The sequence below is a fragment of the Asterias rubens genome, chromosome 5, assembly GCF_902459465.1.
Source record: "Asterias rubens chromosome 5, eAstRub1.3, whole genome shotgun sequence".
NCBI lineage: Eukaryota > Metazoa > Echinodermata > Asteroidea > Forcipulatida > Asteriidae > Asterias > Asterias rubens.
In genome coordinates, this window is record NC_047066.1 from 3831763 (window position 1) to 3857269 (window position 25507).

Below are 25507 nucleotides of genomic sequence, written 5' to 3' on the forward strand. Positions count from 1 at the left end.
TATCATTGTATTCTACTTTTACAACATCTTTCTACCCATGTGCATTTTATAAAAACGGTTACAAACGCTTTTCATATAGACCAACTCGACCGATCCAAGGCAACGTGTTCCTTTAATATTCCCTGAAGAAATCATCGTTTTTGTAACTAACTGCGTTCCAATGTCTCATTAGGCAATACCCCCTGAGTCTTGGTATGTTGTCTTCTAGTCAATTCTTCTTTTCTTTCTGATTGATTCCTTTCTGTAACATTTGAATTTTTTTTAAAGCTAATTTCTTTGTAACTATCTGCCTTTCAATACCTCGCAAAGCAACACCCCTGCGGCATAGTTCGTTTTCTTTTCTTTTTTTACCCACGGATTCCTTTCTGTAACAGGATTTGGGTACTTTTCCTAACACAAAAAACAATGTCCACAGATTTACATTAAACTTACACAGTTTGAAGATAATGATAATACAAAGCTTCCCTTAAAATATTAGTTGCTGAGGTACTGAAGTTTGACGTCAGATGTTCAGGCTAGAGAGGGTCGAGCTCATCAATTCTGTGTATACGTAAGGACGGCCCTGAAAATATTATGGCCCAAAAAGGCCCATTCTAAAAACTTTGGGGAAAAAGAGGATGTTTAATAAAAGTTTTGGATGTTTGGGTGTTTAGGGGTAAAATATATAACTTGTTCTTTACTGTAAAAAGCTACGTGATTCTAAGTATCTTTGAATATAGCATTTTGCACTGTATGCTATATATAGGAGTTGGGGTGAGACAGGAGATTCTGTCGTTCCCCCAGTATGGCAAACTGTGTACAAACTTCTTCTGATAGCGCCCTCTTTTGAATCCTCCTCCTGCAGCCCATGTTAATTTCCCATTATGGGGGAAAGAATCTCCAGACACACCCGGCCTTGCATGTTTGATGAAACAAACAAAGTACACTATTATGAAAATAATAATCAGAAAGTTTGAACCAATAAATAGTTAAATAGTTGCAGTCCAGACAACCTACCCCCCCCCCCGACCAACCCGGATAAAGTTTCTTATTTGTTCTGTGGTTAATAGAAAAATATTTGTGGATTAATGATTTGTGAGTACAAATTAGTAATCCTTTATTACAAATTGATAATCCGTTAAAACAAATTAATAATCCGTTATATCAAATTAATTGCTCGCTATTGGGAATTAGTAATCCGACCGGTAAAATTGCCTCGTTGGCGTTCCATAGCAACCGAGTCTCGGCCCCGCGCCGGTCGGAGACTAGCCTTTTAATCAAGGCGTACGTGGCGGCGGCACCCCCAGATGTCAAGCACGAAAAAAAGACCAGCGAGAAGCTGGTGGGTTTTTTTTTTCGCGCTTGATATCTGGGGTCGTGCCTGACATCTGGGGGTGCCGCGTGCGCCTTGAATAAAGGCTAATCGAAGAGTGAGTGAGATCCATCCGGCCACCCACCACACGTCGCCAAGTGTATTTCTTCGTTTGCATTCACTGCATCCCCCACACACGCAACACACGTAGATACACAGACCACGCCGGGAAAAACAAGAGGTACTGAACATCCACGAGAAGGTAAGTCATGTAAGTTATCATTCTGAAAGAAAACGAGGATGGCTGAAAAGTCCATCTATTATCATGTCTTGGGTTTGGTAGTTAGATTGGTGTGGTGTTAGCAAAAGTGTCTTCTATAGGAATTTTAGTCTAGTAGTAGGTAGACTAAAATTAATAGAAGACACTTTTCTACTATAACTATCTAAACTGTTTGGCGCAATCTTACCCTTTTTTTGCGCTACTACACGTATGTACGTACATACATTGCATTTTTTTGTTGCATGCATGGCAACTGGCCAGCGCGTCTCTAGGGGCTAGTCTAGGAATTCGTAGTCTAGTCTAGTAGAGTAGTACGGGGAGGTAGAATGGTACTACTGTTTCGTCCCAACTTGATAATTGTCCCACCACTAATATAGTAGTGGTAGTGTCATCAGTGTCTGTCATGTGTAGAATTCTATAGTTAACGAGAAGAGCACAGTCATCGTCAATAAGGTCTATCGCGAATAGCAAAATATCAATAGAGGGCGCTGTTGAACCCACACAAAGGTATAGGCGTTGCGTGCGTGAGACGTAGAAACTGCATAGAAACCGCCCCATATTCCTTCCCACAGTGCATTGCGTTTCTGAATTGCGATAAACCTTATGTCATTGTAGTTGTACATCCTGTTTGATTGCAATTTGCTTGATTGTCATGATCTAATCAATCATGGCCCAAGTTCATAAAAGTTTAGCTGTGAATGTACATAAATTGTAAAGCAGAAAATACTGCATGGCAAATTTCTTTGCTAACTAAAAAATATATATTGTTATTACTTTGAACAGGTCTAAAAAAAATTCTAACTAAGCTAAGCAAACATTGGGTGCATTCGTTTAGCTTCCCTGGGTCGACCCCGGTCTGCCCCCGGTACGTTCGAATAGCTTTGACGTCATTCCAGGGGCTCACCCAGGTCAGCCCCCAGTGCCCTGCTTGTGCAGTGAGTCACTTGGGGGCTGGCCCCAGGTGCATGACGTCACTACAAGAGCGGTGAGTGGTCTTTCGTTTAGCCCTTGTCAGGGGCTCACCCGAGTGACTGAGCACCGCGGGTAGACCCAGCGAGGCTTATCGAACGCACCCATTGAGTGGGGGACAGGCCGGCAGTAGACACCAGGCATACCAGGGGCCGGGCCCAATTTCATAGAGCTGCCTTGCAGTTAAGCGGCCGATTTTGTGCTTACTGTGTGATTTCCATTTCATACCATAGCGCTGCTTACCGTAAGCACACGGAAAGGCGTGTTAACTTTCCGGTGCCTATTGCACAAAAGTGAATTACGTAACAATTAACAAGATACAAATCCATTGGAACGTGCAAGATGGCCACTTAACTTTCTTGCTAACCTGTGAAATACGCTTGCACCTTAGCAAATTTGTCTGCTACAGTAAGCACAACAATTTGCTTATCGTTAAGCAGCTCAAAATTGGGCCCTGCAGTCACAACTAATGTAAGCTTAATTTTATTGTTCTTGTTTGGCTGGTAACCCATTTCTCTTAAGATTTTTCTTTCTGTGCTAAGAAATTTTCAGATGTGGGTGACTTCATACCCAACCCAAGTCACTTTGGCTCGCCGCCGCAATAACTCACCAGCACTTTTTCCCCTTCAATTTGATCCCATTCGCAGTCTTTCGTAAGGACCAACTAGCCTAATCCTCTACATCACCATGAGTCTGGAAGCAATCCTCGGCAAGACCCTCGTCAAGAACGATGAGACCAAAGTCCAGGTCAGCTCCCTGGCCGAGGGAAGCAGCGACAAGGTGGTCGGCCTCTACTTCTCTGCCCATTGGTGTCCGCCATGTCGCGCATTCACACCCGATTTAGTCAAGTGGTACAACATCTTCAAGGCGAAGTCCAGCAACAGTGCCAACTTGGAGCTCGTCTTCGTCAGCGCAGACAGAGACGAAGACTCCTTTCTGGATTACTTTAAGACGATGCCTTGGCTGGCAGTGGAGTACGACAATGACGACAAGGCACCAGTAAGTTTATTTCATGAGTTATCTAAATATATGTTGTAGGAAATGTTGCGGCGAAGCAGATAAGATCACAAAAATCTAGCTCTGGTGTTTCTGATCAGCAGAGTGTGGATTCGGGTCCCGGTGGTGACACTTGTGTACTCAAGCAAATCCATTATTGCTTCTGAGAAACATCAGGGCCTAAATTCATGGCTCTGCTCACTGTGAAATAGAAACATGTGCTTGACAGAACACGGTAAACACACAACCATGGTAAGCATTTTACCAGAGGGGTGTCAGGTTGTCTTTTGGACACCCTGCTTTATCTGTCATTTACATATTTATTGGGACAAAAGTGAACTTGGGACATAAGTGAACAATTTGGACACCCAGTTTTTAAATTTACAGCATATTTTGTTATTCTTGGTGAGCAGAGCTTGTCTTTTGATTGGTCCCAGGTCTGTTACTTGAAGCTTTTGGGTCCACCAAAAAAAACCAGACAAACTGTGTAATTTACCAAACTTAAACATCACAAGCTTTTGTTATAATTTTCATATTTGTGACCCTTCTTTTTATATAGTCAGATGTCCAGAAGGCATTCAAGGTGTCAGGAATCCCTTGTCTGGTCTTTGTGGATGCGAAAACAGGACAAGTTAATACCAGGGACGGACGGACAGTCGTAACCACTGACGCTGAGGGGGCAAAGTTCCCCTGGAAATAAACTTAAATTGAAGGTGCGTAAACTAAAGAATCATGTAATGTGTGTATTGACTTTTAAGTATAGCACAGTGAACGATTTCCCTTGCACATGTTGCACAGCGGAGGAAAATGCTTCGCAAAATGTCTCAGTTGCTACTTACTTTTCTAAACATTTGCATTCGTTGTGCACAAAACTGTCCAGTTTGTGGAGTAAAGTTTTTGCTCCATAAAATGGCCGATGGGGTTAGTTCGCAAAAGAAAAGGAAAAACAAGCAATTTCGAGCCATGTTTGTGTGGATCATTATATTCTACTTTTAAAAGATCTTTCCAACCATGCATTTTATAACAAACGGGTTCAAACGCTTTTCATGGACCAAATCGACTGATCCTGTCAATATTACCATTTAATTTTGACATGCTTTTTTTTCCAGATTCTGCTGATAACCTCCGACACCTGCACCTTTACTGACGAAATTATTACACGGATGTAGCATCAAAGGATTTCAACCCCAAAAATCATAATGCATTTCATAACAAACGGTTTTAATTGCTTTTCATAGACCAACTCGCCCGCTCCAAGGCAACATGTCCCTTTAAGATTTAATCTCCCTTTTTGGGGATGTTGTATTTTTATGGTCAAAGGGTCGGGTTATATTTTTGCACAATTTTTCCTCTTAGAAATAATGGTTATTAAAGAGCTCAGAGCTGAATATTTTCAACAATGCACTATTTGCCTTATACTGTATATTATGAAAACATATCAAATTGAATCAAAATACCAAATCATTTGGGTTAATTGAATTTATTCATTTGCATAGATATCAATAAAATAGAAGTTGTTGATTTTATCAAAGTAATATCAAAACCTTTGTGTCATCGTTATTGTTTGCTTTCTTTTAACCTAGGGTAAGTTATTTTGTCGTAAAAATAATTAAGATCCATTTGTCACTTGTCATTTCAGGTTTTATATTCAACTGCATGGAGAAATTTGTTTCTTTCGAATAATGCTGTCCCGCACAAATAGTATTTTTCAAAAATCCAATCTTAGAATATTTTACATTTTATAAGCATAAAAGACATTTCCTCGACTTTGATTTCAAGACCTCAGATTTAGATTTTGAGGTCTCAAAATCAAGCATCTGAAAGCACACAACTTTTTGTGACAATGGTGTTTTTTCTTTCATTATTATCTTGCCACTTCCATGACCAAATAAGCTCAAATTTTCACAGGTTTGTATGCATTGTTGAGATAAACCAATTGAAAGACTGGTCTTTAATAATTACCAATAGTGTTCAGTGTCTTTAAAAAGAAACAGGTTAGCAGCCAAAACTATATATATAAGGGGTTTAGTTTACATTGCTGGGACTGGTGCCTCACTCAATTTTGAAGTTGCTTATATGCTTATATAAGAACTTAATTGGGCCAAGGAGTCTGCTTGTTTGTGGAGAATTGAAAAGTGACACTTTCATACTTTTGGAATGTTCACATCTGAGCCCATCTGCTTGACTCAAAGATAAGGTATTTGGGTGTCTCAAACCTTAACAATAACAATACACTATTGATAATTTTTGTTTTTTTGGGGGGGCAATTCATCGCCAATTATAGCTATGACAACTTGAAAGTGACTGCATTGCAACACCATAGTGCAACAACAAGAAAGAAGAGATGCAACAACTCAGCATTTTTATATATTTTTGTATTAAACAAGTAGTTCATGTTTTGTGCTGCGCCCTCAAAGTTTAGTTTTTCGCCTTTGGTCGCGCACCCGGTTTTCCGGTAGTCCGAATGAATACGTAACACCACCTACACGTTTATTACTTATACGGACATTTCTTCTGGGAATCACACACCTAAACACCAGCGGAAACTCATGTTTTTTTTAGCAGACGACAAAAACAGCACGGTGAACTTGTTTCCTCCCTCACTCATCTAGGCACCCTCATCTATAATACCAGCTGCAATATTACAGGGATTTAGAAAAAGAGGTAAGTTTATACTTTAAGTTAAAGTAAAGTTTAACTTTCGATTTTGAGTTGAACCAGTTTGCAGGAAAGTTGATACACGTACTGTACCTGACGAGTCGTCAGTGACGACGACGACGTGCATGATGTCATGGATGTGATGTGTGAGGAAGGAAATAAATAGTAAAAATATTAACATTTTTTGTCTTCTGTAAGTGTAACTACTTCAATGCTACAGCCCCTGGTAACTGGGTCTACCTTAACCTAGGTTTTTAGAGGCAGTGGACACTATTGGTAATTACTCAAAACAATTATTAGCATTAAACCTTGCTTGATTACGATGATGGGGAGAGGTTGATAGTATAATAATAATAATAATAATAATAATAATAATAAGACTTGTAATACGCACATATCCACCCTGCTGGGTGGGTGTTCAAGGCGCAGTAAAACCAAAAACAAAACAAAAACAAAACAAAACACAACACAAAGAAAAACAGAAACAACAAAATTAGTCATTGAAAACCTGTGACATAAGATAAGTTTTGAGAAGAGACTTGAATTTTGCGGTACAAACACAAGATCAAAGATTAAGTGGTAGAGAGTTCCAGATGCGTGGCGCGGCTGAAGAAAAAGACCTGTCACCCAATAAAACATTGTGAGAAACAGCTCCCTCTGTCTCTGGACTGAAGTGACGTAGTTTTCGAGAAAGAAGTAATTTTCCACGGATTTGATTTCAAGACCTCGAGTTTAGAATTTGTGGTCTTGAAATCAAGCATCAGAAAGCACACAACTCCGTGTGACAAGGGTGTTTTTTCTTTCATAATTATCTCGCAACTCCGACGACCGATTGAGCTCAAATTTTCACAGGTTTGTTATTTTATGCGTAATGTTGAGATACACCAACTGTGAAGACTAGTCTTTGACAGTTACCAATAGTGTCCACTGTCTTCAATGATCCCAGGAGCCTTATAAGTTTATGTGATTCTAGAAGTATTCTGATTTTTCTTTTGTTTATCTAAATTTACTAAAATTATCACATAGTTGCGATAATCGAGCAGGAGGGTTCTGCAACTAATTATGACATAGCTAGGTAGGGCTTAACTCCCGGGTTATCGGGTACCGGTCACTTCGGCACCTTGCAAACTCGGCACCTGCAAACTCGGCACCTTGCAAACTCGGCACCTACAACCTCGGCACCTTGCAAACTCGCCACCCACAAACCCGGCACATGTACAAATACAAACTCGGCACCCAATTTAAAAAGTTTAATTTTCACCATTCGTGGTAGGCTTCATTTTTGTTGTGCAGTCCAACCATAATCTCAATAAAAGCTTGATTCTGTAATAAAGTTAATTAGTAATAACATTACAAATATTATTGATATAACTATCGTAAAATTTACCAGAAAATATTAGCGACGTTATAAAGTATGGGCCGTTAAATAAAACAGGGGAGGGGGGGTTGGCATTTCGATATGAGGTAAAATCTTTTTCTTTTTTTTAAATCAAATTTCACCAAAATTGGGCTGTACGTGTTCTTTGATTGAACTCTCATTTACCCAGGCATGCTAGGAAGTGGTCCAGAAAATCCACTCCGCAATCTCAAAAATTGTTAAGAATTAAATTCTTATTGTAATTCAGTCCCCATCTACTCCATTTTACTGCTAAGTACTAGTAGTCTATAACATGCAACTATGCCGATTACCCCGCTGCATGCGCATTGCCCATCGTGACGTGCTTCGCCTGGTTCCCAGACGCGTGGACCAACATGTTTTGTACACAAACAAAGCACGGATCGAGAGATTTTACCTCATATGGAAATGCCAAAACCCCGGGAGGAGGGTTACGTTATCGCAACTGAGCTCAATTGAGCTGTAGATAATATTTCAAGGGATAGTTTGCCACAAAGTAGTGAAATTCACCAAGAAGTTTCAGCTACATGTACAATGTAGTTTTAACGGGAAAAAACATAGATTAAGATAATTCAAACAATGATGTGACAATTTGTGCAATGAATGTGTTTGATTCTTGAACTATGATGCTCAAGGCTTGTTCTGCTATCGATAGAAAAGAGGAACAAACCTCAAAACAAAGTTCTAAGACTAAGAATAGTTCACTAAAAATTAAGGCAGTTCCAGTGCCTTTAAAGCCATGGCAGATAATTTGCCAAACATGCTGAAATTTGGTGTGTATCTGACGTGAACAAATTTTGTTTAAAAGTGACCTAAATCAAGCGAGTTCTGTTTTGGCTGGCTGTGGTCATTGGCTGCAGTTGCATGGTAACTAAATACACAGTGGGCCACCCTTTTCAGCAAGCTGTCCATACAGCTACTGGGTACTTTTTGTAAGAAAAAATACAATGTCCACAGATTTATAAAAACTAACACCGTTTGAAGATAATGATAGTAAAAAGCGTACCTTAAAATATTAGTTGCTGAGGTGCTGTAGTTTTTGAGAAATGAGTAAAACAATGTAATGGAAATACGTTTTTACATGCTTAAAATAATTTTCGTCTCATGATCACTGAGACGAAAATTATTTTCATGACATTGTTTTACTCATTCCTCAAAAACTACAGCACCTCTGCAAGTAGTATTTTCAGGGAAGCTATCTACCCTATCTCCCTAAGTTTAATGTAAATCTGTGGACAATGTGTTTTTTTCCAAAAAGAGGAGGATGGGGGCCTTTTTATTATTTTTTATGTTTTTCCAAGATAGCCGCAAAGTATTTCAAATCAAACAGGTCACCAAGTCGTCAGTTTGAATCCACTGCAAACTTATATATCTATTTGTTGCATGAGGACCCGGGTTAACAGGTTCAGATATTACACCAAAAAGATTCGCTTGTAGGAATTCACCAATGTTTTATGAAACAGACATTAACACGTGTTTTAGAGCATCGCGTTAGATTCAGGAAAAGTCCCTAGGGCAGTCCTTTTGAAAGGATGGATTTAAAAAATTAAAATTAAAAAAAATATATATTAAGAAAGAATTGAAAAATCGAAAATACAAAATAGTAAAAAAAATGATGCGGGCGGGGACGATCAACTGGTAATTTTTTTATCTGGCCTAACAGACTGGGTAGCGTCATTATGGAACATTATGGAACTCGGATCTATGAGCAGTTTGTGTCATTCATACTTAACCCCTCCCCATTGTGCTCTTTGGTGCTGAAATGTAATGTGCGTTGTTACACTCAATTATATCGAAACTAAACTGAACGATACCATTCCAATTAGATGCTGTGTCATAAAGAAACTTGAACCACAACAAATTTCAAACTGTTTTGTATTATTCGAACAATATTTGTTTCATCTTGTTTAAAAAAAAAAAAAATCATTTATACTTATTTTTCTGGGGAAAAAATTTAAAGACTGTTCCATCAGATAATCATTCTCATGAAATAGTGCACCCGGCCAGAAACAAATTTTTAAATTCTTTTTGTCATGCAATGTTTTCTAATAATAACGTATCTATCTTTTGTAATTTTGTTTTTAAAGTCTGGGTAAAAATGTAGAAGGAGCATGATTTTCTCTCTGATCACAGTCTTCATGGTCTTAAAATAAATACATAAAGTTTTGAAGCCATTGGGCCCTTTCGATACAGAAAAAAAAAAGTTCACAGATTTACAAATAATTTACAGGGTTTACAGAAGGTAGTGGTGAAAGACCTGTCTTCAAATATTATTCCATGAAATGCTTTACTTTTTGAGAAAACATTAAAACAATATCAATTCTCGATATCGAGAATTACGGATTTATTTTATACACATGTCATGACATGGCGAAACGTGCGGATACAAGGGTGGGTTTTCCCTTTATTTTCTCCCGACTCCGATGACCGATTGAGCCTAAATTTTCACAGGTTTGTTATGTATAATAAATTTTGATACACGAAGTGTAGGGCCTTGGACAATACTGTTTACCAAAAAGGTCCAACGGCTTTAAAGGGTCAACAAAACCAAAATGGAATACAAAAGCCTTGCTTTTTACATACTACAATTAGGTTTAAAGACACTGGACACTATTGGTAATTGTCAAAGACCAGTCTTTTCACTTGGTGTATCTCAACATACATGTATGCATAAAATAACAAACCTGTGAAAATTTGAGCTCGATTGGTCGTCGGAGTTGCAAGATAACTATGAAAGAAAAAAACACCCTTGTCACACGAAGTTGTGTGCTTTCAAATGCTTGATTTCGAGACCTCAAATTCTAAACTTGAGGTCTCGAAATCAAGTTGTCGGAAATATACTTCTTTCTCAAAAAACTACTTCACTTCAGAGGGAGCAGTTTCTCACAATGTTTTATACTATCAACAGCTCGTTACCAAGTAAGGTTCTATATGCTAATAATTACTTTGAGTAATTACCAATAGTGTCCACCGCCTTTAAAGGGTCAACAAAACCAAAATGAAATACAAAAGCCTTGGCTAAACGTCACACTTGGATGGTATAGAATGGCTCAGTGGCTCTTCATCATGGTGCATGCTCTATGTTCAATCGTATGAGAAACATCAAACTTTAACATGTATAATATGCCAATTAAATGCTCAAAATACTGTTAACTGTATACTGAATGGCAAAATTAGTTGCAGTATGTAGTGCATGGCTGATGTGATGTGCTTTCCCAAATTATTAAAATCTGTTATTTTTAACATAAATTGCATTAGATTCCCAGTCGTAAATTTTGTAGCCAGCCGGTTCCCTCATTGCAAAAAAAGCGGTAAATTTAGTTCTGGCAACAGAAGGACATTTTCAATCTAAACCAACAGTATTTTTTAAAAAAGGCTCTTGAACGTCTTTTGAATCTCTCTCTTAGTTTTAATTGTATAGAAAGCCTGGTACAATCCTTTTATCCTTGAACAAATGATAGGCCTAAACAATAACGGTTTGTATGAAGACTAACCAGGAAGAGGATCTTGTTGAGATAAAAGGTGGCCGTGTGAACACCTGCATTTCCACAGTAAATTTAGTAAGTTCACATTGCCGATGTAGTCATATAGTTTCCTCTCTGCTTGTGAAGTTATCAGGTTATTTATGAGTCAATCTGTGAAGGCCATGTGTGTCAGTTCCTAAATTTCTACCTCCATGCTACATTCTACCAGGGAGGAAGAAAACGGACTTCCTCCATTCGCAGTAACCCGTCAGGTCCAATCATCATGACCAAGGAGGAAATTCCTCTATAAATGTGGGTTCATGTCAAAAAATGCTCGACAGTGAGGTTTTAGTTTTTATAGTGTGGATGTCCTAGACAACAGTGTGGGCAATTCCAAACTTGTACATGTAGGTTATGTAGGTACACGTCATACGTGTAGGTGGGGAAAATGTACTTTTGTCTAAGAACATCAAATGGGGATTAGGGGTGAAAAAAGAGTTGGCCTAAATATTTAAGAAACTGTAGGAGGAGTACAATCTTCAAGATATGTGTATCAATGACAGACATTTTTCTCATCATTTGGTAGAATATTTAAGTACTTAAATAAATTGATGGCCCAGTGTTGTCCAGATGCCAATTCTACAGACCCGGGTTGTAAGCCAAAATTGAGAAAGTCCTTTCCCTGGTTATGAAACTATAAATTTTAAAACAAAATTGTTCGTAGAAATGAGGATGGAATTTTGAAACAAAAGTGTCTTTCCCAGTTTGTATACACCAATTTTGTGTTGCACCACTTGCATCAATTTCTTACGCCAAACCTTTTCAAGCAAGCATTGAAGGAAAATCCAAAGTTGTTGCGGGGGGTTAAAAAACATCCGTTGTACGCCTGTCCACTAAAACAATTTGCATCTACAGATGTCATCCAACCTGGAGTGGTTAAAGTCTAAGCTAAAAACCCATTTGTTTACAGTTCAATGTCTGTAAAAGAATAATTGGTATTATGTTTTTATTAATTATCACTCAATAATTACTTCTCAATTTGTCTTCCAGCGACCACCTAACCTACCATGGCCCTAGCATCAATTCTCGGAGACACACTTGTCAAGAAAGACAAAACCACCGTCCAAGTCAGTGACATCACAGGTCCCGGCAAAGTAGTTGGACTTTATTTCTCGGCTCACTGGTGCCCTCCGTGCCGTGCCTTCACCCCACAGTTCGCTGAGTGGTACCAAGCGTTCAAGAAGACGGCGAACGGAGCAAACTTAGAGGTGGTGTTCGTCAGCTCGGATAGAGATGAGAAGTCATTTCAGGAGTATTTTAATGAGATGCCATGGCTGGCTCTGGACTATGCTAAACGAGATGCCAAGGTATGTGTTTGAGACAGATGGAATGTAAATAATCTTCCTAACTCTGACCTTGGTAATATTTTCATAGTAATAATAATACGGAGCATTATAGTGCTGTACGAAAAAAAGAGCGCTTTACAGGAGATGAGAACAAAAACAAAACCACCGTACTAAGACTAAGTATTAGGCACTTAGGCAGTGGACACTATTGGTAATTACTCAAAATATTTATTAGCATAAAACCTTACTTGGTAACGAGGGGAGAGGTTGATAGTATAAAACATTGTGAGAAATGGCTCTCTCTGAAGTAAGGTAGTTTTTGAGAAAGAGGTAATTTTCCACAAATTTGATTTCGAGACCTGAGATTTAAAATTTGATGTCTCGAAATCAAGCATCTGAAACCACACATCTTCCTGTGACAACATGGGTGTTTTTTCTTTCATTATTATCTCGCAACTTTGATGATCGATTGAGCTCAAATTTTCACAGGTTTGTTATTTTATGCATATATGTTGAGATACAGCAAGTTAGAAGACTGGTGTTTGACAATTACCAATAGTGTCCAATGTCTTAAGGAGATGTTTGAATACAGGCCGGAAGCTCATTCTTCCCTCTAGTGTTCATTCTTCCCAGGATGACATTGCATCAAGTGTGAAACGAATATAATAGGTGTGACAGTGTGTTTACATTCTCAAGAAATATTTTGGTGTTTGATTCCTTGGAATTTGCTCATGTCGTGTGAAAAAGTGGCTTACTGTGGGTATTTTGCAGATGGATTCACCAAATAATATAAGAGATTGCAGGCTGGCATAATAGTTTATCTACATGTATCAATCAAAGCAATAGTGGATGATTTGAATAGTCAGACAGTAGGAGGGTTAAATATAGATATGTTAGTGAGTCACGAACATCACGTTTTGCTACTTAGCATTTTGGTACCCGCATCATCTTATTAAAGGCAGTGGACACTATTGGTAATTACTCAAAATAATTGTTAGCATAAACCTTTCTTGGTGACGATTAGTGGGGAGAGGTTGATGGTATCAAACATTGTGAGAAACGGCTCCCTCTGAAATGCCACAGTTTTCGAGAAAGAAGTAATTTTCCACGAATTTGATTTCGAGACCTCAGATTTAGAACTTGAGGTCTCGAAATCAACCATCTAAACGCACGCAACTTCGTGTGACAAGGGTGTTTTTTCTTTCATTATTATCTCGCAAGTTCGATGACCGATTAAGCTCAAATTTTCACAGGTTTGTTGTTTTATACATATGATGAGATACACCAACTGTGAAGGCTAGTCTTTGACCATTACCAATAGTGTCCAGGGCCTTTAAACCTTGTGGGTTCAACGATCTTAATTAAACAAATTGTGACAGTTATCTCAACAATTAGAAGCTGAAACTGTCACATGTGACTTATATTGTATCTTTTTCCTTGACAATTTGGTGTATATAAATCAGCCTTTCATATCTTCAAAGTCTAATTTCTGCAAAAGTTCCAATGCATTCCTTCAATTTACATGTATGGTCGTCGACAACTAACAATATCACCTATCAAATGGTCCCGTACCTATACTCTTTTTTGGTCATTGACCTTTCACCTCAGCTGCACCCTCACTATGGAACAATCTTTCTCTCAACATCCATCAAGCTACCGCTACTGACTCATTCAAATCTCTGTTAAAGACTCATCTCTTTGTAATTGAAGGTTAATCCGCTTAAAAATCAAGTATAAAGCACGATATAAAATGTTATTTATGTTTGTTTTTAACAAAAACCAGTCTATACTCTACCTTTAATTTTCAATAACCTGTGTGTTTGATGAGTTCCAATTAATTGAATTCCTCTCCCCTTACAGGATAAACTAAGCAAGAAGTTCAAGGTATCTGGTATCCCGACCCTAGTCTTTCTGGATGGAGACTCGGGCAAGGTGAATGAAGCTGACGGTCGGAGTGTTGTCATGGAGGATAAGACGGGAGAAAACTTCCCCTGGACTCCAAAATCATTTGAAGGTACATGATCCATAGTCCTTGCTGCTTTGCTAAAAACGCTCTGCTGAGAACCCCACGTTGCAAACCCAGGGCCCAATTTCATAAAGCTGAAAAGGGAGAAAATAATTGTTGACAAATTTGTTTGCTAAGCAAATGTTGAGTGGGGGCACCAGTCACAACCAGTCACAACTTTGTAAAATTAATGTAGTTTGGGCTGGTAACCTATTTCTGTAAAGCAATACTTTTCTGTGCTTAGCAATTTTTTTGTGCTTACAGGCAATTGGGCCCTGGTCATTTTCAAAGCTTCCTCATGTTTAGTACACAAATATTGACTGCACCAAGTGCTGTGGTTGATACTTTGACTCTCAAGGTGATCTTCAGACCTCTATTTTCCCAAGGCGGAGCTGAGGGGAAATAGAATAGTCCGGGGTCACTTTAAAGAAAGCTTAATTGCATGGCCTGCTTATGCTGAAATAGTTTGAACTCATTCAATTCCTATCTAGATTGTCCGAGTGATTTACTTTTAACTCGTTGCTATTATTGCATTTGAGAATCCTGTAAGACAAAGCTGTGGTGTATTGTGTTTGTTTTTGCAGAGGTATTCAGTGGCGTTGTCATCAACAACAGCAAAGAAGAGAAGAAGACTGAGGAACTCAAAGGCAAAGTGCTCGGTCTGTACTTCTCAGCTCATTGGGTGAGTACAGGAACTAGACTTAGATTTTAGATCAATTTCACACCCCTGACATCCCTCCTTAAAAGTACTTAACCAGGCCCATTTTTACTCTGTTACTTTTTACTGGGTCTAACACTCCTCAACTCATATAAGTACTCAACCAGGCACTTTTTACTCTTAATTTTTACTGGGTCGGACAGGCTAGTGAAAAGAGAAGCTAATAAGTTGTTTCTGGTTGGTCATTCAAAAAGTTGAAGGCGTACCCTGCCGCATACTTTTTGAAGACATTTACTACATCTTTCATCAAGAAAAACAAAGGTTCCTTTCTCAGTTCCTTTCCTTGTTCTCACAATGCTAATTATCCCTTCCTCGACCCCCCCCAATCCCTTCGTAGTGTGGTCCATGCAGAGGCTTCACCCCTCAGCTCGTCAAATCTTACAACAAGATGAAGGAAGATGGGAAGAATCTTGAGATGGTCTTTTGCTCTAGTGACCGGGACGAGGCAAGCTTCATGGAGTACTTCAAGGAGATGCCATGGCTCGCCCTACCGTTTGGGGATAAACGCAAGACAGCCCTCTCTAGGATGTTCAGTGTCCAGGGTAAGCGTGTTAAGACAGCGCCTCAAAGTATTCAATTCAATTTGAACTGTCAAATACACATTTATTGTCATGCTTCCATGAAGAATATCGAAAATTACTTAGGAGTTTAGAGTAAAAATAACATTTAGTTACAGTAAACATAAAGGTCATAAATAGAGTACCGGGCTGTATAAGAAGCCGCTATTTCATTATATAAAGCGAGTTGATAAACTTTCTAACTCCGTGGCTGACTTTTAAACCCCACTCTTGACTTCAATTAAGGAAGAAAAAAAAACATTTTCAATACGTTTTTCTTTCTTACACTTCAAGGTTTTAAGCGTGACCACAGTTTGACCGTGCTTAACGTCTGTCTGTGTGAGTCCCATAGCTGGATTACACATGAAGTCATTGACCACAATCGTCGATGAAACGTGCACTCTTAAAAGGCTATCATTAGCTGAGACGTGTGCACATCGCATACATGCATGCACTTTTCCATTGTTTATCAACAAATATGGCAGCCGATGACGCTTTGTGCAATCCATATAATATTATCAAAATCTTGCGTAGAGATCTTACCTATCATGTTGAAGATATCTTACCTACCATCTTCAATCAGTGTCAAGTATAAAAATATTTTTGTTGGTGACTTTTGACTTTTGACTTTTGACCTTTGACCTTTGACCTTCAGGCATTCCCACCTTGGTGTTTATTGATGAGAACTTCAAGGTGATAACAACCGATGGAAGGTCAGCAATAGACACTGACCCCGAAGGAAAGGTGGGTCTTTTGATTGTGTCTATGAGAGTCCTCTTGAAGAAAAGTTGTTTGATCTTCTCAAAGTGTATTTTTGAAAAGAGCTGAGCAAACCTATTGAGGTTGTTAAATTCCAGTAAAGTTAAGTTAGTCATTAAAGTGCTACATTTTATTTTATCGCCATCTTTATTTTATGTAAGTCACACATGCACAAATCTGTGAGCACTTGTTTTTTCAACCTTACGAATGTTGTGAACCTTCTTTGATTTGGTTTTTGGTGGTTTGGTTTTTTCTTTTTCAGGAATTTCCGTTTCATCCCAAGCCGGTGAATATGCTGACCGGAGCTGCAGCAGGAACCATCAATGAAAACGTCTCACTCATCTGGTTTGCAGGTATGAGATAAGACAAAACGATTAGTAGTAAGGGAATCAATGTGTGGTGAAGAGGTTTTCAACTAGTGGTTTAATCCCAACGAGGCCTGGTTCTTGATAATTTTACCGAGACGAAGTCAAGGTAAATTATAAAGAACCAGGCCTCGGCGGGTTTAAACACACTTTGATTCAACACACTTTGATTCCCAATCTTAAATACCTTTTCGGTAAAAAAAAAAACACCAACACTTTTCAATGATTTCTTTCAACACAATACCCCTCCAGCTATGAAATGGTAAGGCCCTCGGGTAAACAACTCCTTATAAGGAGATTACTGTGCGCGATGATGTGGCACAACTGTTCCAGCCATTGCTCTCGACCAATAGGAATGACGAAACTATCCCACTCACAATCGGTCATAAACACTGATCATTATCAAAGGTTTAAACACCCCCACGTGACAAATAGGAATAGCGAAACTGTTTGAGGTATTTATGAATAGACAATCAATCAATCATAAATCATTTATATAGCGCCAAAATCAACACAAAAATTTCAAAGGCGCTAAAGACAGTTACATGAAATCAAGTACATTACACTACAGTTTCTTCAATATATGAATAGTTTGAGCATTCTTGATTTGAATTGTGACCTCTCATGTATGCAAACAAGTCTCGGAGGAAATCCACCCTGCACAAAGTGTAAAGCTTACTGGAAGAACAACCATACCCTGGCACTTTTTAAAGACAAAATGTATAATTTATAATGAAGAATGGGAGCAACATGTCAATCAAAACTTGTGATGCTGGTGTTTCTGCAACACCTGATGTTGATGTGGAAATGACTAGTCAGAATGTTCAACTTCCTGACAACATACATTAAAGGCACTGGACACTATTGGTAATTACTCAAAATAGTTATTGGCATAAAACCCGTAATAGAACGAGTAATAGAGAGCTGTTGATAGAAACGGCTCCCTCTGGAGTAATGTAGTTTTTGAGAAAGAAGTAATTTTTCCACTAAAATATTTGAATTTAATTTCGAGACCTCAGAATTAGATTTTGAGGTCGCGAAATCAAGCATCTAAAAGCACACAACTTGTGCAATAAGGACATTTTTTTCTTCAATTATTCTCACGCAACCTTGTCGACCAATTGAGTTCAAATTTTTACAGGTTTGTTAACTTGTGCATATGTTGAGATAAACCAAGTGAGAAGACTGGTCTTGACAATGACCCATAGTGTCCAGTGTCTTTAAAGGCAATGGACACTATTGGTAATTGTCAAAGACCAGGCTTCTCACTTGTTGTATCTCAACATATGCATAAAATAACAAACCTGTGAAAATTTGAGCTCAATCGGTCATCGAACTTTCGAGATAATAATGAAAGAAAAGACACCCTTGTCACACAAAGTTGTGTGCGTTTTGAGACCTCAAGTTCTAAACTTGAGGTCTCGAAATCAAATTCGTGGAAAATTACTTCTCTCTCGAAAACTATGGCACTTCAGAGGGAGCCATTTCTCACAACGTTTTATACCATCAACCTCTCCCCATTACTGGTCACCAAGAAAGGTTTTATGCTAATAATTATTTTGAGTGATTACCAATAGTGTCCAGTATCTTTAATCAACAAAGTGCAATATCTCACCTACTAGGCCTACCTGGAAATACATACCCAAGGTTAGCCGGCGTGGTTTCATGGTCTATAGACCTTTCTATTGCAGCGTCACGGTTAGTGATTCTGCAACCGAGGTTGGAAAACTATGAAGAGCCATGAATGCAAAAACAAAAGCAGATGGCTTATGTTTGCAACAATGTAACACAAAAATTCAAACATCGTGTTGATTTTTTTATTTTTATTTTTTTAATTAAAGTTAGCAATCATTGGAGGTACATGTGTTTAGTTGGAAGTTTGTAGACAATAGTAAACATCAGTTTACACGATTGAGTGTTTTATTAACATTCGGTCGTCCATGCCAACCAGCACGGTTTGTGTAATGGAAAGTTCTATAGATGAGATTCAGTGAAAACAAATTCATTTTTTTTTTTACCCCCACAACGATGTGTGTTTTACCACAGTGCTTAAAAGCACTGTATACCCATTAATTACCCAAACCCTTTTTTGCCGTTAACTTTCCTTATCCATTATATACATGCGCCTCTGATCATTCTGTATGTAAGGGGCGCAATACAAATTTTAAATATTATTATTATTACATTTGTCTGACTCACCTGTTTGAATCTTCACTTTTGTAACAAATTACTTCATACATTTCATTTGTTCTAGCTGCCTGTCTTTTATTGCCATTATTTTACCCTTGTATTGACATAAAATACCATGATTGTATGTGGCATCATCTCTTTTCTTACAAACAAGATTGAAATGAAATTTGTACTCAATGTAATTGTTCTTGAGCCTTAACATTTTCAGCTTCCTATATTATCTTCCCAAACACCCCTTATATAAGTGTTTGCTTTGTAGCATTTCTTGTAACAAGTACTGTATTAACTTATGTTGTGCACTTGTCTTCAAATTTACGTTGTTTTTCCCTTTCTGTGCATTGACATTTTAGAAAAATGCTCTTTATATATTATTTTATTGCTATTGCATGAACTTTTATAATATAATTGATATTCATTGACAATTCAGTTCTTATTGTAAATGTATTGAGGGTGAAAGTATATAATAATTTTCATTTCATTCTAGTTAAATACGCATTGTTTATAAGTTACTTTGTTAATTTCTGTATATGTTTGTCCGATTGTCTTGTCTCTGTCTGTCCACAGGCTGATCACCCCAAGTCTGTATTATCAACTTGGCCACCACATCGTTTCATTTTTTTATACTTTTCCTGGCATTTAACAAGACGGTCTATTTTATTCTTTATTTTCTTGTATATTGTATCACTTTGCATGGATATTAAATTTATTTTGGTTTTACCCTTACACGGATGTGTGTATACTCAGTACTTTCCCGAGTGCTGTGAAAAAATATCACATGCATACATGTATTAATTAGTTCATTAATTATATCTCATATAATATTGGTATTTAGTATGGTATGGTAATAACTTAAGTTTAGTTTTGCTGAAACAAAGGCTTAAACATTTATCAATATAGTTAAAGATTAAATTGTTTTTCCTTATACCTCAATTTGAAAAGCTAGGTTTTTAAGTATTTAATATTTCACTTAAAGGAGAATAAGTAGTGGCACTTAAAATATTTTTTTTTAAAATGTATTTGTTTTTTCCCTGGTTGCTTTCAGCTGATCCAGCCGGTGCAGCGTCCTTCAAGGAGATGCTATTCCCAGTCGCTGATGAAATCATCCAAGCAGCCAAGGCTAAGGATGATACCTCACCCATGGACTTCTTTGTGACATGCGAAGAGGAAGATGAAGTAAAGACCTTTCCTTCAGAGCCCCCCCCCCCCTCCGCCTTCTATCAAATTATAATTTTAATAAGTTGGCATTTAGAAACCTCTTTTCCATACGTAGCAAAGTGCTAGGATGTGTCAAAGCAGATAAAACATTCTTAAACAAAGATGGCCTTAAAAAAATCGCTGACAACCAAACAAGTCGGTCTTTAGCAGTTTCTTAAAGGCACTGGTAATTACTCAAAATAATTGTTAACGACCAATGGAAAGCTATTGAACGTATCAAACATTGTGAGAAACAGCTCCCTCTGAAGTAATGTAGTTTTCGAGAAACAAGTAATTTTCCACTAAAATTATTGAACTTGATTTCGAGACCTCAGAATTAGATTTTGACGTCCCAATATCAAGCATCTGAAAGCACACAACTTCATGTGACAAGGGCGTTTGTTCTTCCATTATTATTTGCGAGATTTCCAGGGGGGACAGAATCTCCTGCCACACTGGGCCCGCATTGGACATGTTGGAGAAAGCTCAAACTCCTGCTTTAAAATATGAACTTTAACCTTAGGGAAGGTATGGGTAGGTTCACCCTGAAATGGTTATTTTTTGCTTTGTTTTCGCAGGATGATATCATGGATGGTCTGATGGAGTTCTGCCAACTCGACAAGAGTAAAATCCCGTTCCTGGTCATCGTTGACGTCTCGTCACAAAGCATCTACAAAGATTTTGATACCAAGACCCATACTGCCGACTCGCTGAAGACGCTCATCAACAAGTACATTGACGGCAAAATTGAGACATCCAAGCTGCGTTAATAGGCGTCTCTATATACCCACTGGGGCCCTCTATTGATGGCAACACGCCAGCCTTTTTCTCTATTGTGGTGTACCTTAACTGACAGGCATTCAACTTTTCAGCTGATTTCCTCTGTTTCTTTTTAAAACAGCCATAGAAAACTGAAAAACACTACTGAAGTATAGTGTGATCAGCCATTTCCTCTTTTTTTGCAATTAGACAGTTGCATGTCAGGAATAAATGAGCAGCCGGGTACCAATTATGGCTGGTACATGTGGCATGGTCTTTGGACTGGTAACCTTTCTGGTAAGCGTAGTTTTTGAGCTTAAACAGCTTCACGAAATTGGGCCCAGATAGCAAATTTAATGGAGTTGGTAACACATTATAGGAAGATAAGACCTTAACCATTTAGCCACTGGACCGCCCAGCCGCCTATCGATAAACTGTATGTGGTAGGAGGACCCCTTGCTAGCTTGTGTCTGTAGAAAAAAAAGGAACGTCAAAAGAATCCTCGATAGTCATTATTAAGCTAATGAAGCTAATGATGATGAAATAATTTAGCTCTTACCCCAACAAAACGCTCATTAGTAAACACAAAGGAAACTGTATTTATTCATCATTCATGATAATATTGTCGAAAACTCACGCCTTTTAATCAGTATAATAATTGAGTCAGATAAAAGCCTTGAAAAGCTATTGTGTCCATTTTATCCTTACAAAAAAATATTATTCATCATAAAAATTACCGTAGCCGTTTAACGAGAGACATTCATTGTTCTCATGCGAACTTGTACTTTTATACAAATATCAAGGTTCAAATTGTGCATAAAAGTTAAGCTGTGGCTATCTTTAAAAATTTGGACTACGATTCCAGTAATTAACTGCAAGAATCTTGATATATTAGTTTTCAGCAAACTCGGGCGAGACAGTCCGAACACAGTGACCAGCTCTTCAGATTTGTACACGATATCAACGGAAACCTTACTTATATTATAGGATGTGGCAAATCGTTTTATTTTTATATTCAGGTGATAATTTCTTGTTTTATACTTCAAAACGCATCAGCAAGCAATATGCTACAATGTAATCGCCTTACGACATTTTATCATGTTCTGCGCGCACATAAAGAAAAAAGCTGTCAGTGTAGTAATATTACTATTCTATCATTATATAGCAGTATTAATAGAAAGGTATTTTATACATATATCTAGATATAGCTTATAGTAAAATCTTTTAAGCCACTCATGTTTGTGTCTCTGTACAAAACTAGTTTTTGTCTTTTTTTAATTAATTTCTTTAAGCTGAATTTCTGGCTTAAAGGGACTGTATACCTTTGGTAATGGAACCCACTGTTGATCCAATCCTATTAAGTTGTACATGTATACCATAAAATACTAGTAGTAGTAGAAGGGGTCATTGCCCCACATGGGCACTCATCGCCAAATCTTGAAGTAGCTACGAGCTCTCCTTTGAAGGTCCTTCAGTCTCCATTCCGCGTCATAGTTGTTGCAGGCTTTCCTGGTGTAGGCTCTCCAGGTTGTTCTGTCTGATGCCATTCAAAAAAATACCATAAAATACTAACCAGTGACATTTTCATTTCAAAAGGTGGTAGAATGTTTGAAATTGGCAAAAATCTAGAGCGGTTATGCAGGAAGGATAAACTGAAGTTGGAATGGACCTTATGCATTAACGTCATCCAGCCGCTATCTTAGAGGAAAAACGATGACGAAACAATCGAGACGCACGGATTTGTACGCACGGCGCACAGTATTGGCCAATGAACAACCTCTAGGTGAGGGCGCCCTACTGAAATTACGTCATGTGCATAAGGTCTATACACAATCTGAGAACAGTAAAGGCCTGGTCACACAGGCCCCGATAACGAGAACAATAACAAGAGAGATAAAAATGCACGCCCTCGATTGGTTGAAATGCTCCACGCAGAATACGCCCACGCTCATTCAACCAATCGAGGGCGTGCATTTTTATCGTTCTCGTTTTCGTTATCGTTATCAAGGCCTGTGTGACCGGGCCTTAATGCTTCTCAGTTGTACTTCAAAGTGAATTTTTTTCTTCAAAATGCATTAATCTATCCAAGGCAGTTGTACTTCTCCCAAGTCGGTTTTTATTTCCATAATTTTCAAAATCATTGCCAAACGTATACAGACCCTTTAATATTAAATAATAGATATGGTTTTACATATCTTATTATGTGTTATTATCCTCATCAGGTTTTTGGTGTAATATTGTTGTGTGTTGTACCAAACAAAACAGACCAAATACTTAAAATTCCAGTGGTCTTTGTTGTAACCACTCTTAGGCTTACTTTATAAAATCACGATGCAAAGGATCACACATGCAAACTGTAGGGGTTAATCCATTAGGATTCTGGCATGATATTCTTCCTACTTAAGTCTGTTTTTGAAAAAAATTGTACCCTTGAAATAAATCTGGAAAAAATGTTAACAAAAAGCTTGAAATATCTATTAGAGCCTACAACATTTTTACATGTAGATCATCCATTGTACTGAATAAAAATGTTCCTACTTTGTTTTTCAAGGACCAAATATCATGCATGGATAATTAAACTAGCGTCCGCCAACACAGGGAGACCTCTCTGTTGGTGGAGTGCCAACACAGTATTTCGGAGGTCGCAGGTTCAAATCCCACTCTTAAAGTCTGAGTTTTGTGAAGTGAAAGAGAAAACATGTAATCTTTGAGATTACAGCATTTGTGAACAACTTTTACAAAATTATCAACAAACAGCATTTCAAACTCGGTGTTTAAAGATCAACTTTAACAAAACTAACATTATTGGTTTGGGGCTATAGAAAGGTAAATGTTGGGGTTATAAATAAAAACCAATAAAGGAGGTAGAACTAACAAAATCATAATGTACAAAAATAATTAATTGATCAGCAACATGTTGGTCAAAATACCTACATGTAGTTTGAAGTTTCCACAAAATAACTGAGTGGGAATTCAAACATAATTATGATCAAATAATACATGGATAAATAGTCAAACTAATTTGAGTGATTTTGTGCAAGTTGATCGTTGAGTTGAGCACCAGTACCAAACTCACATAATATTCAGCAAAGTTTGCTATTCTTTGAATTTGCCCTTCACCCACCTTTTCAAAATTAATTATGTTTTTAAATGAAAGAATGTATTTTAGAAACCATCACTGTTTCACATGTTTACTCTGTATTTCATCTTTTTGAAACTGATGTCTATTTTTGTTATGAATCTAATTTAAATGAAATCTGGGCCGTTTATATTTTTGTTTTGTTTACTGAGAGCTCTATGTCAACAACAAATGTCACCATTTATATTTTGAAATTTGCCTTTTACCTGAAAATATTTTCTACTACAAGTATTTATCTGTTAATCGGATGTTATTGCAATTAAATATTTCTTTAGATGTGAGAAAATAACTTGTGTGTTTTGATTGTGTTTTTATTGCCAATGAAATTCCCTAAGTGATGGGGTGACACATAAGAAGGGGTTCGCCCCGGTGTTACTGGCTGTGGCTGCTGTATGCGGCACCTTGTAAACCCTTTTAAGGTGCTACATAGTTGAGTCTCAGAATTCGTCTCTGCAATAACCTATCTTTCTGAAGGTTTGTGTACTCAGCGCCTTGAGCACCTTGTTTGGTATATACATGAGCTGTATAAGACTACGATATTATTATTATTATATTTGAAAGATACTGGGCACTATTGGTAATTGTCAAAGACAAGTCTTCTCACTTGGTGTATCTCAGCATATACACAAATTAAGAAACCTGTGAAAATTTGATTTCAATTGGAAGAAAAAAACACCCTTGTCACACAAAGTTGCGTGCTTTCAGATGCTTGATTTCAGGACCTCAAAATCTAATTCTGAGGTCTCGGAAATCAAATCAAATATTTTAGTGGAAAATTACTTCTTCTCAAAAACTACGTTACTTCAGAGGGAGCCGTTTCTCACAATGTTTTATACTATCAACCTCTCTATTAATCGTACCAAGTAAATGATATTGTTATCTTTGAACTCTTCATGAAATTGAAATTCATGACATGGCACCAAATAAAAGGAGGGTGCCGAAGTCAATACGATAGAGGACTAAAGCTCTGACAACATGATAGAGAGTATCCTTATCAATGTACCGTTTGATTTTCCTTATGATTACGTAATTAAAAATGTATTGATTGGCAGCAGAGGCTAGAAACTTGCTTGCTTATTGTAATCATGTGAATTAAATTTTATTCCGAAGTTGCGGACAGAATCAGTAGGGTCAATCGATGTATCACACATATGAAAGTATATTTTGGCAGTTTCTTAAGGTTTTTTAGAGTACCAAGTGCAATGGACTTTGTTTTGCAGGGATGAGATGTCAGACTTTTATCTGAACTCAGATTTTTTTTAAGTCGACCTGGTGAAGAAAACTAGCCGTTACTTTTTCCATAATATAACAAAATCCTGCTCTTTGATCTACTTCTCTAGTGCTGAGAACACTGTTCCTAGAAGCTCCTTGAAATCTATAACTCCAGGGGTTATCGCACAGGTGGAAAAGCCATAATTTCA

General features: G+C 37.7%; 2 protein-coding genes across 3 annotated transcripts; both read left to right on the forward strand.

Moving 5' to 3' along the window:
- The first annotated feature begins 1423 nt into the window (after positions 1-1423).
- Positions 1424-5071, forward strand: LOC117290962 (tryparedoxin-like). Of its 2 annotated transcripts, none has more exons than XM_033772549.1 (4): positions 1424-1562; positions 3188-3539; positions 4096-4249; positions 4646-5071. In XM_033772549.1, exons 2-3 carry the CDS (start codon positions 3228-3230, stop codon positions 4234-4236), a joined length of 453 nt encoding a protein of 150 aa, XP_033628440.1. In that variant the 5' UTR covers positions 1424-1562; positions 3188-3227; the 3' UTR covers positions 4237-4249; positions 4646-5071. The 2 variants fall into 2 exon arrangements, with proteins under 2 accessions (XP_033628440.1, XP_033628438.1); XM_033772547.1 differs by having other exon boundaries at positions 1426-1553.
- A 982-nt stretch (positions 5072-6053) lies between these two features.
- LOC117290964 (nucleoredoxin-like) lies at positions 6054-21495 on the forward strand. Its single transcript, XM_033772550.1, has 9 exons — positions 6054-6200; positions 12105-12421; positions 14261-14414; positions 14990-15087; positions 15461-15665; positions 16336-16424; positions 16702-16792; positions 20037-20167; positions 20767-21495. The coding sequence occupies exons 2-9, from the start codon at positions 12122-12124 to the stop codon at positions 20956-20958; spliced, it is 1260 nt and encodes a 419-aa protein (XP_033628441.1). The 5' UTR covers positions 6054-6200; positions 12105-12121; the 3' UTR covers positions 20959-21495.
- Positions 21496-25507: the final 4012 nt, after the last annotated feature.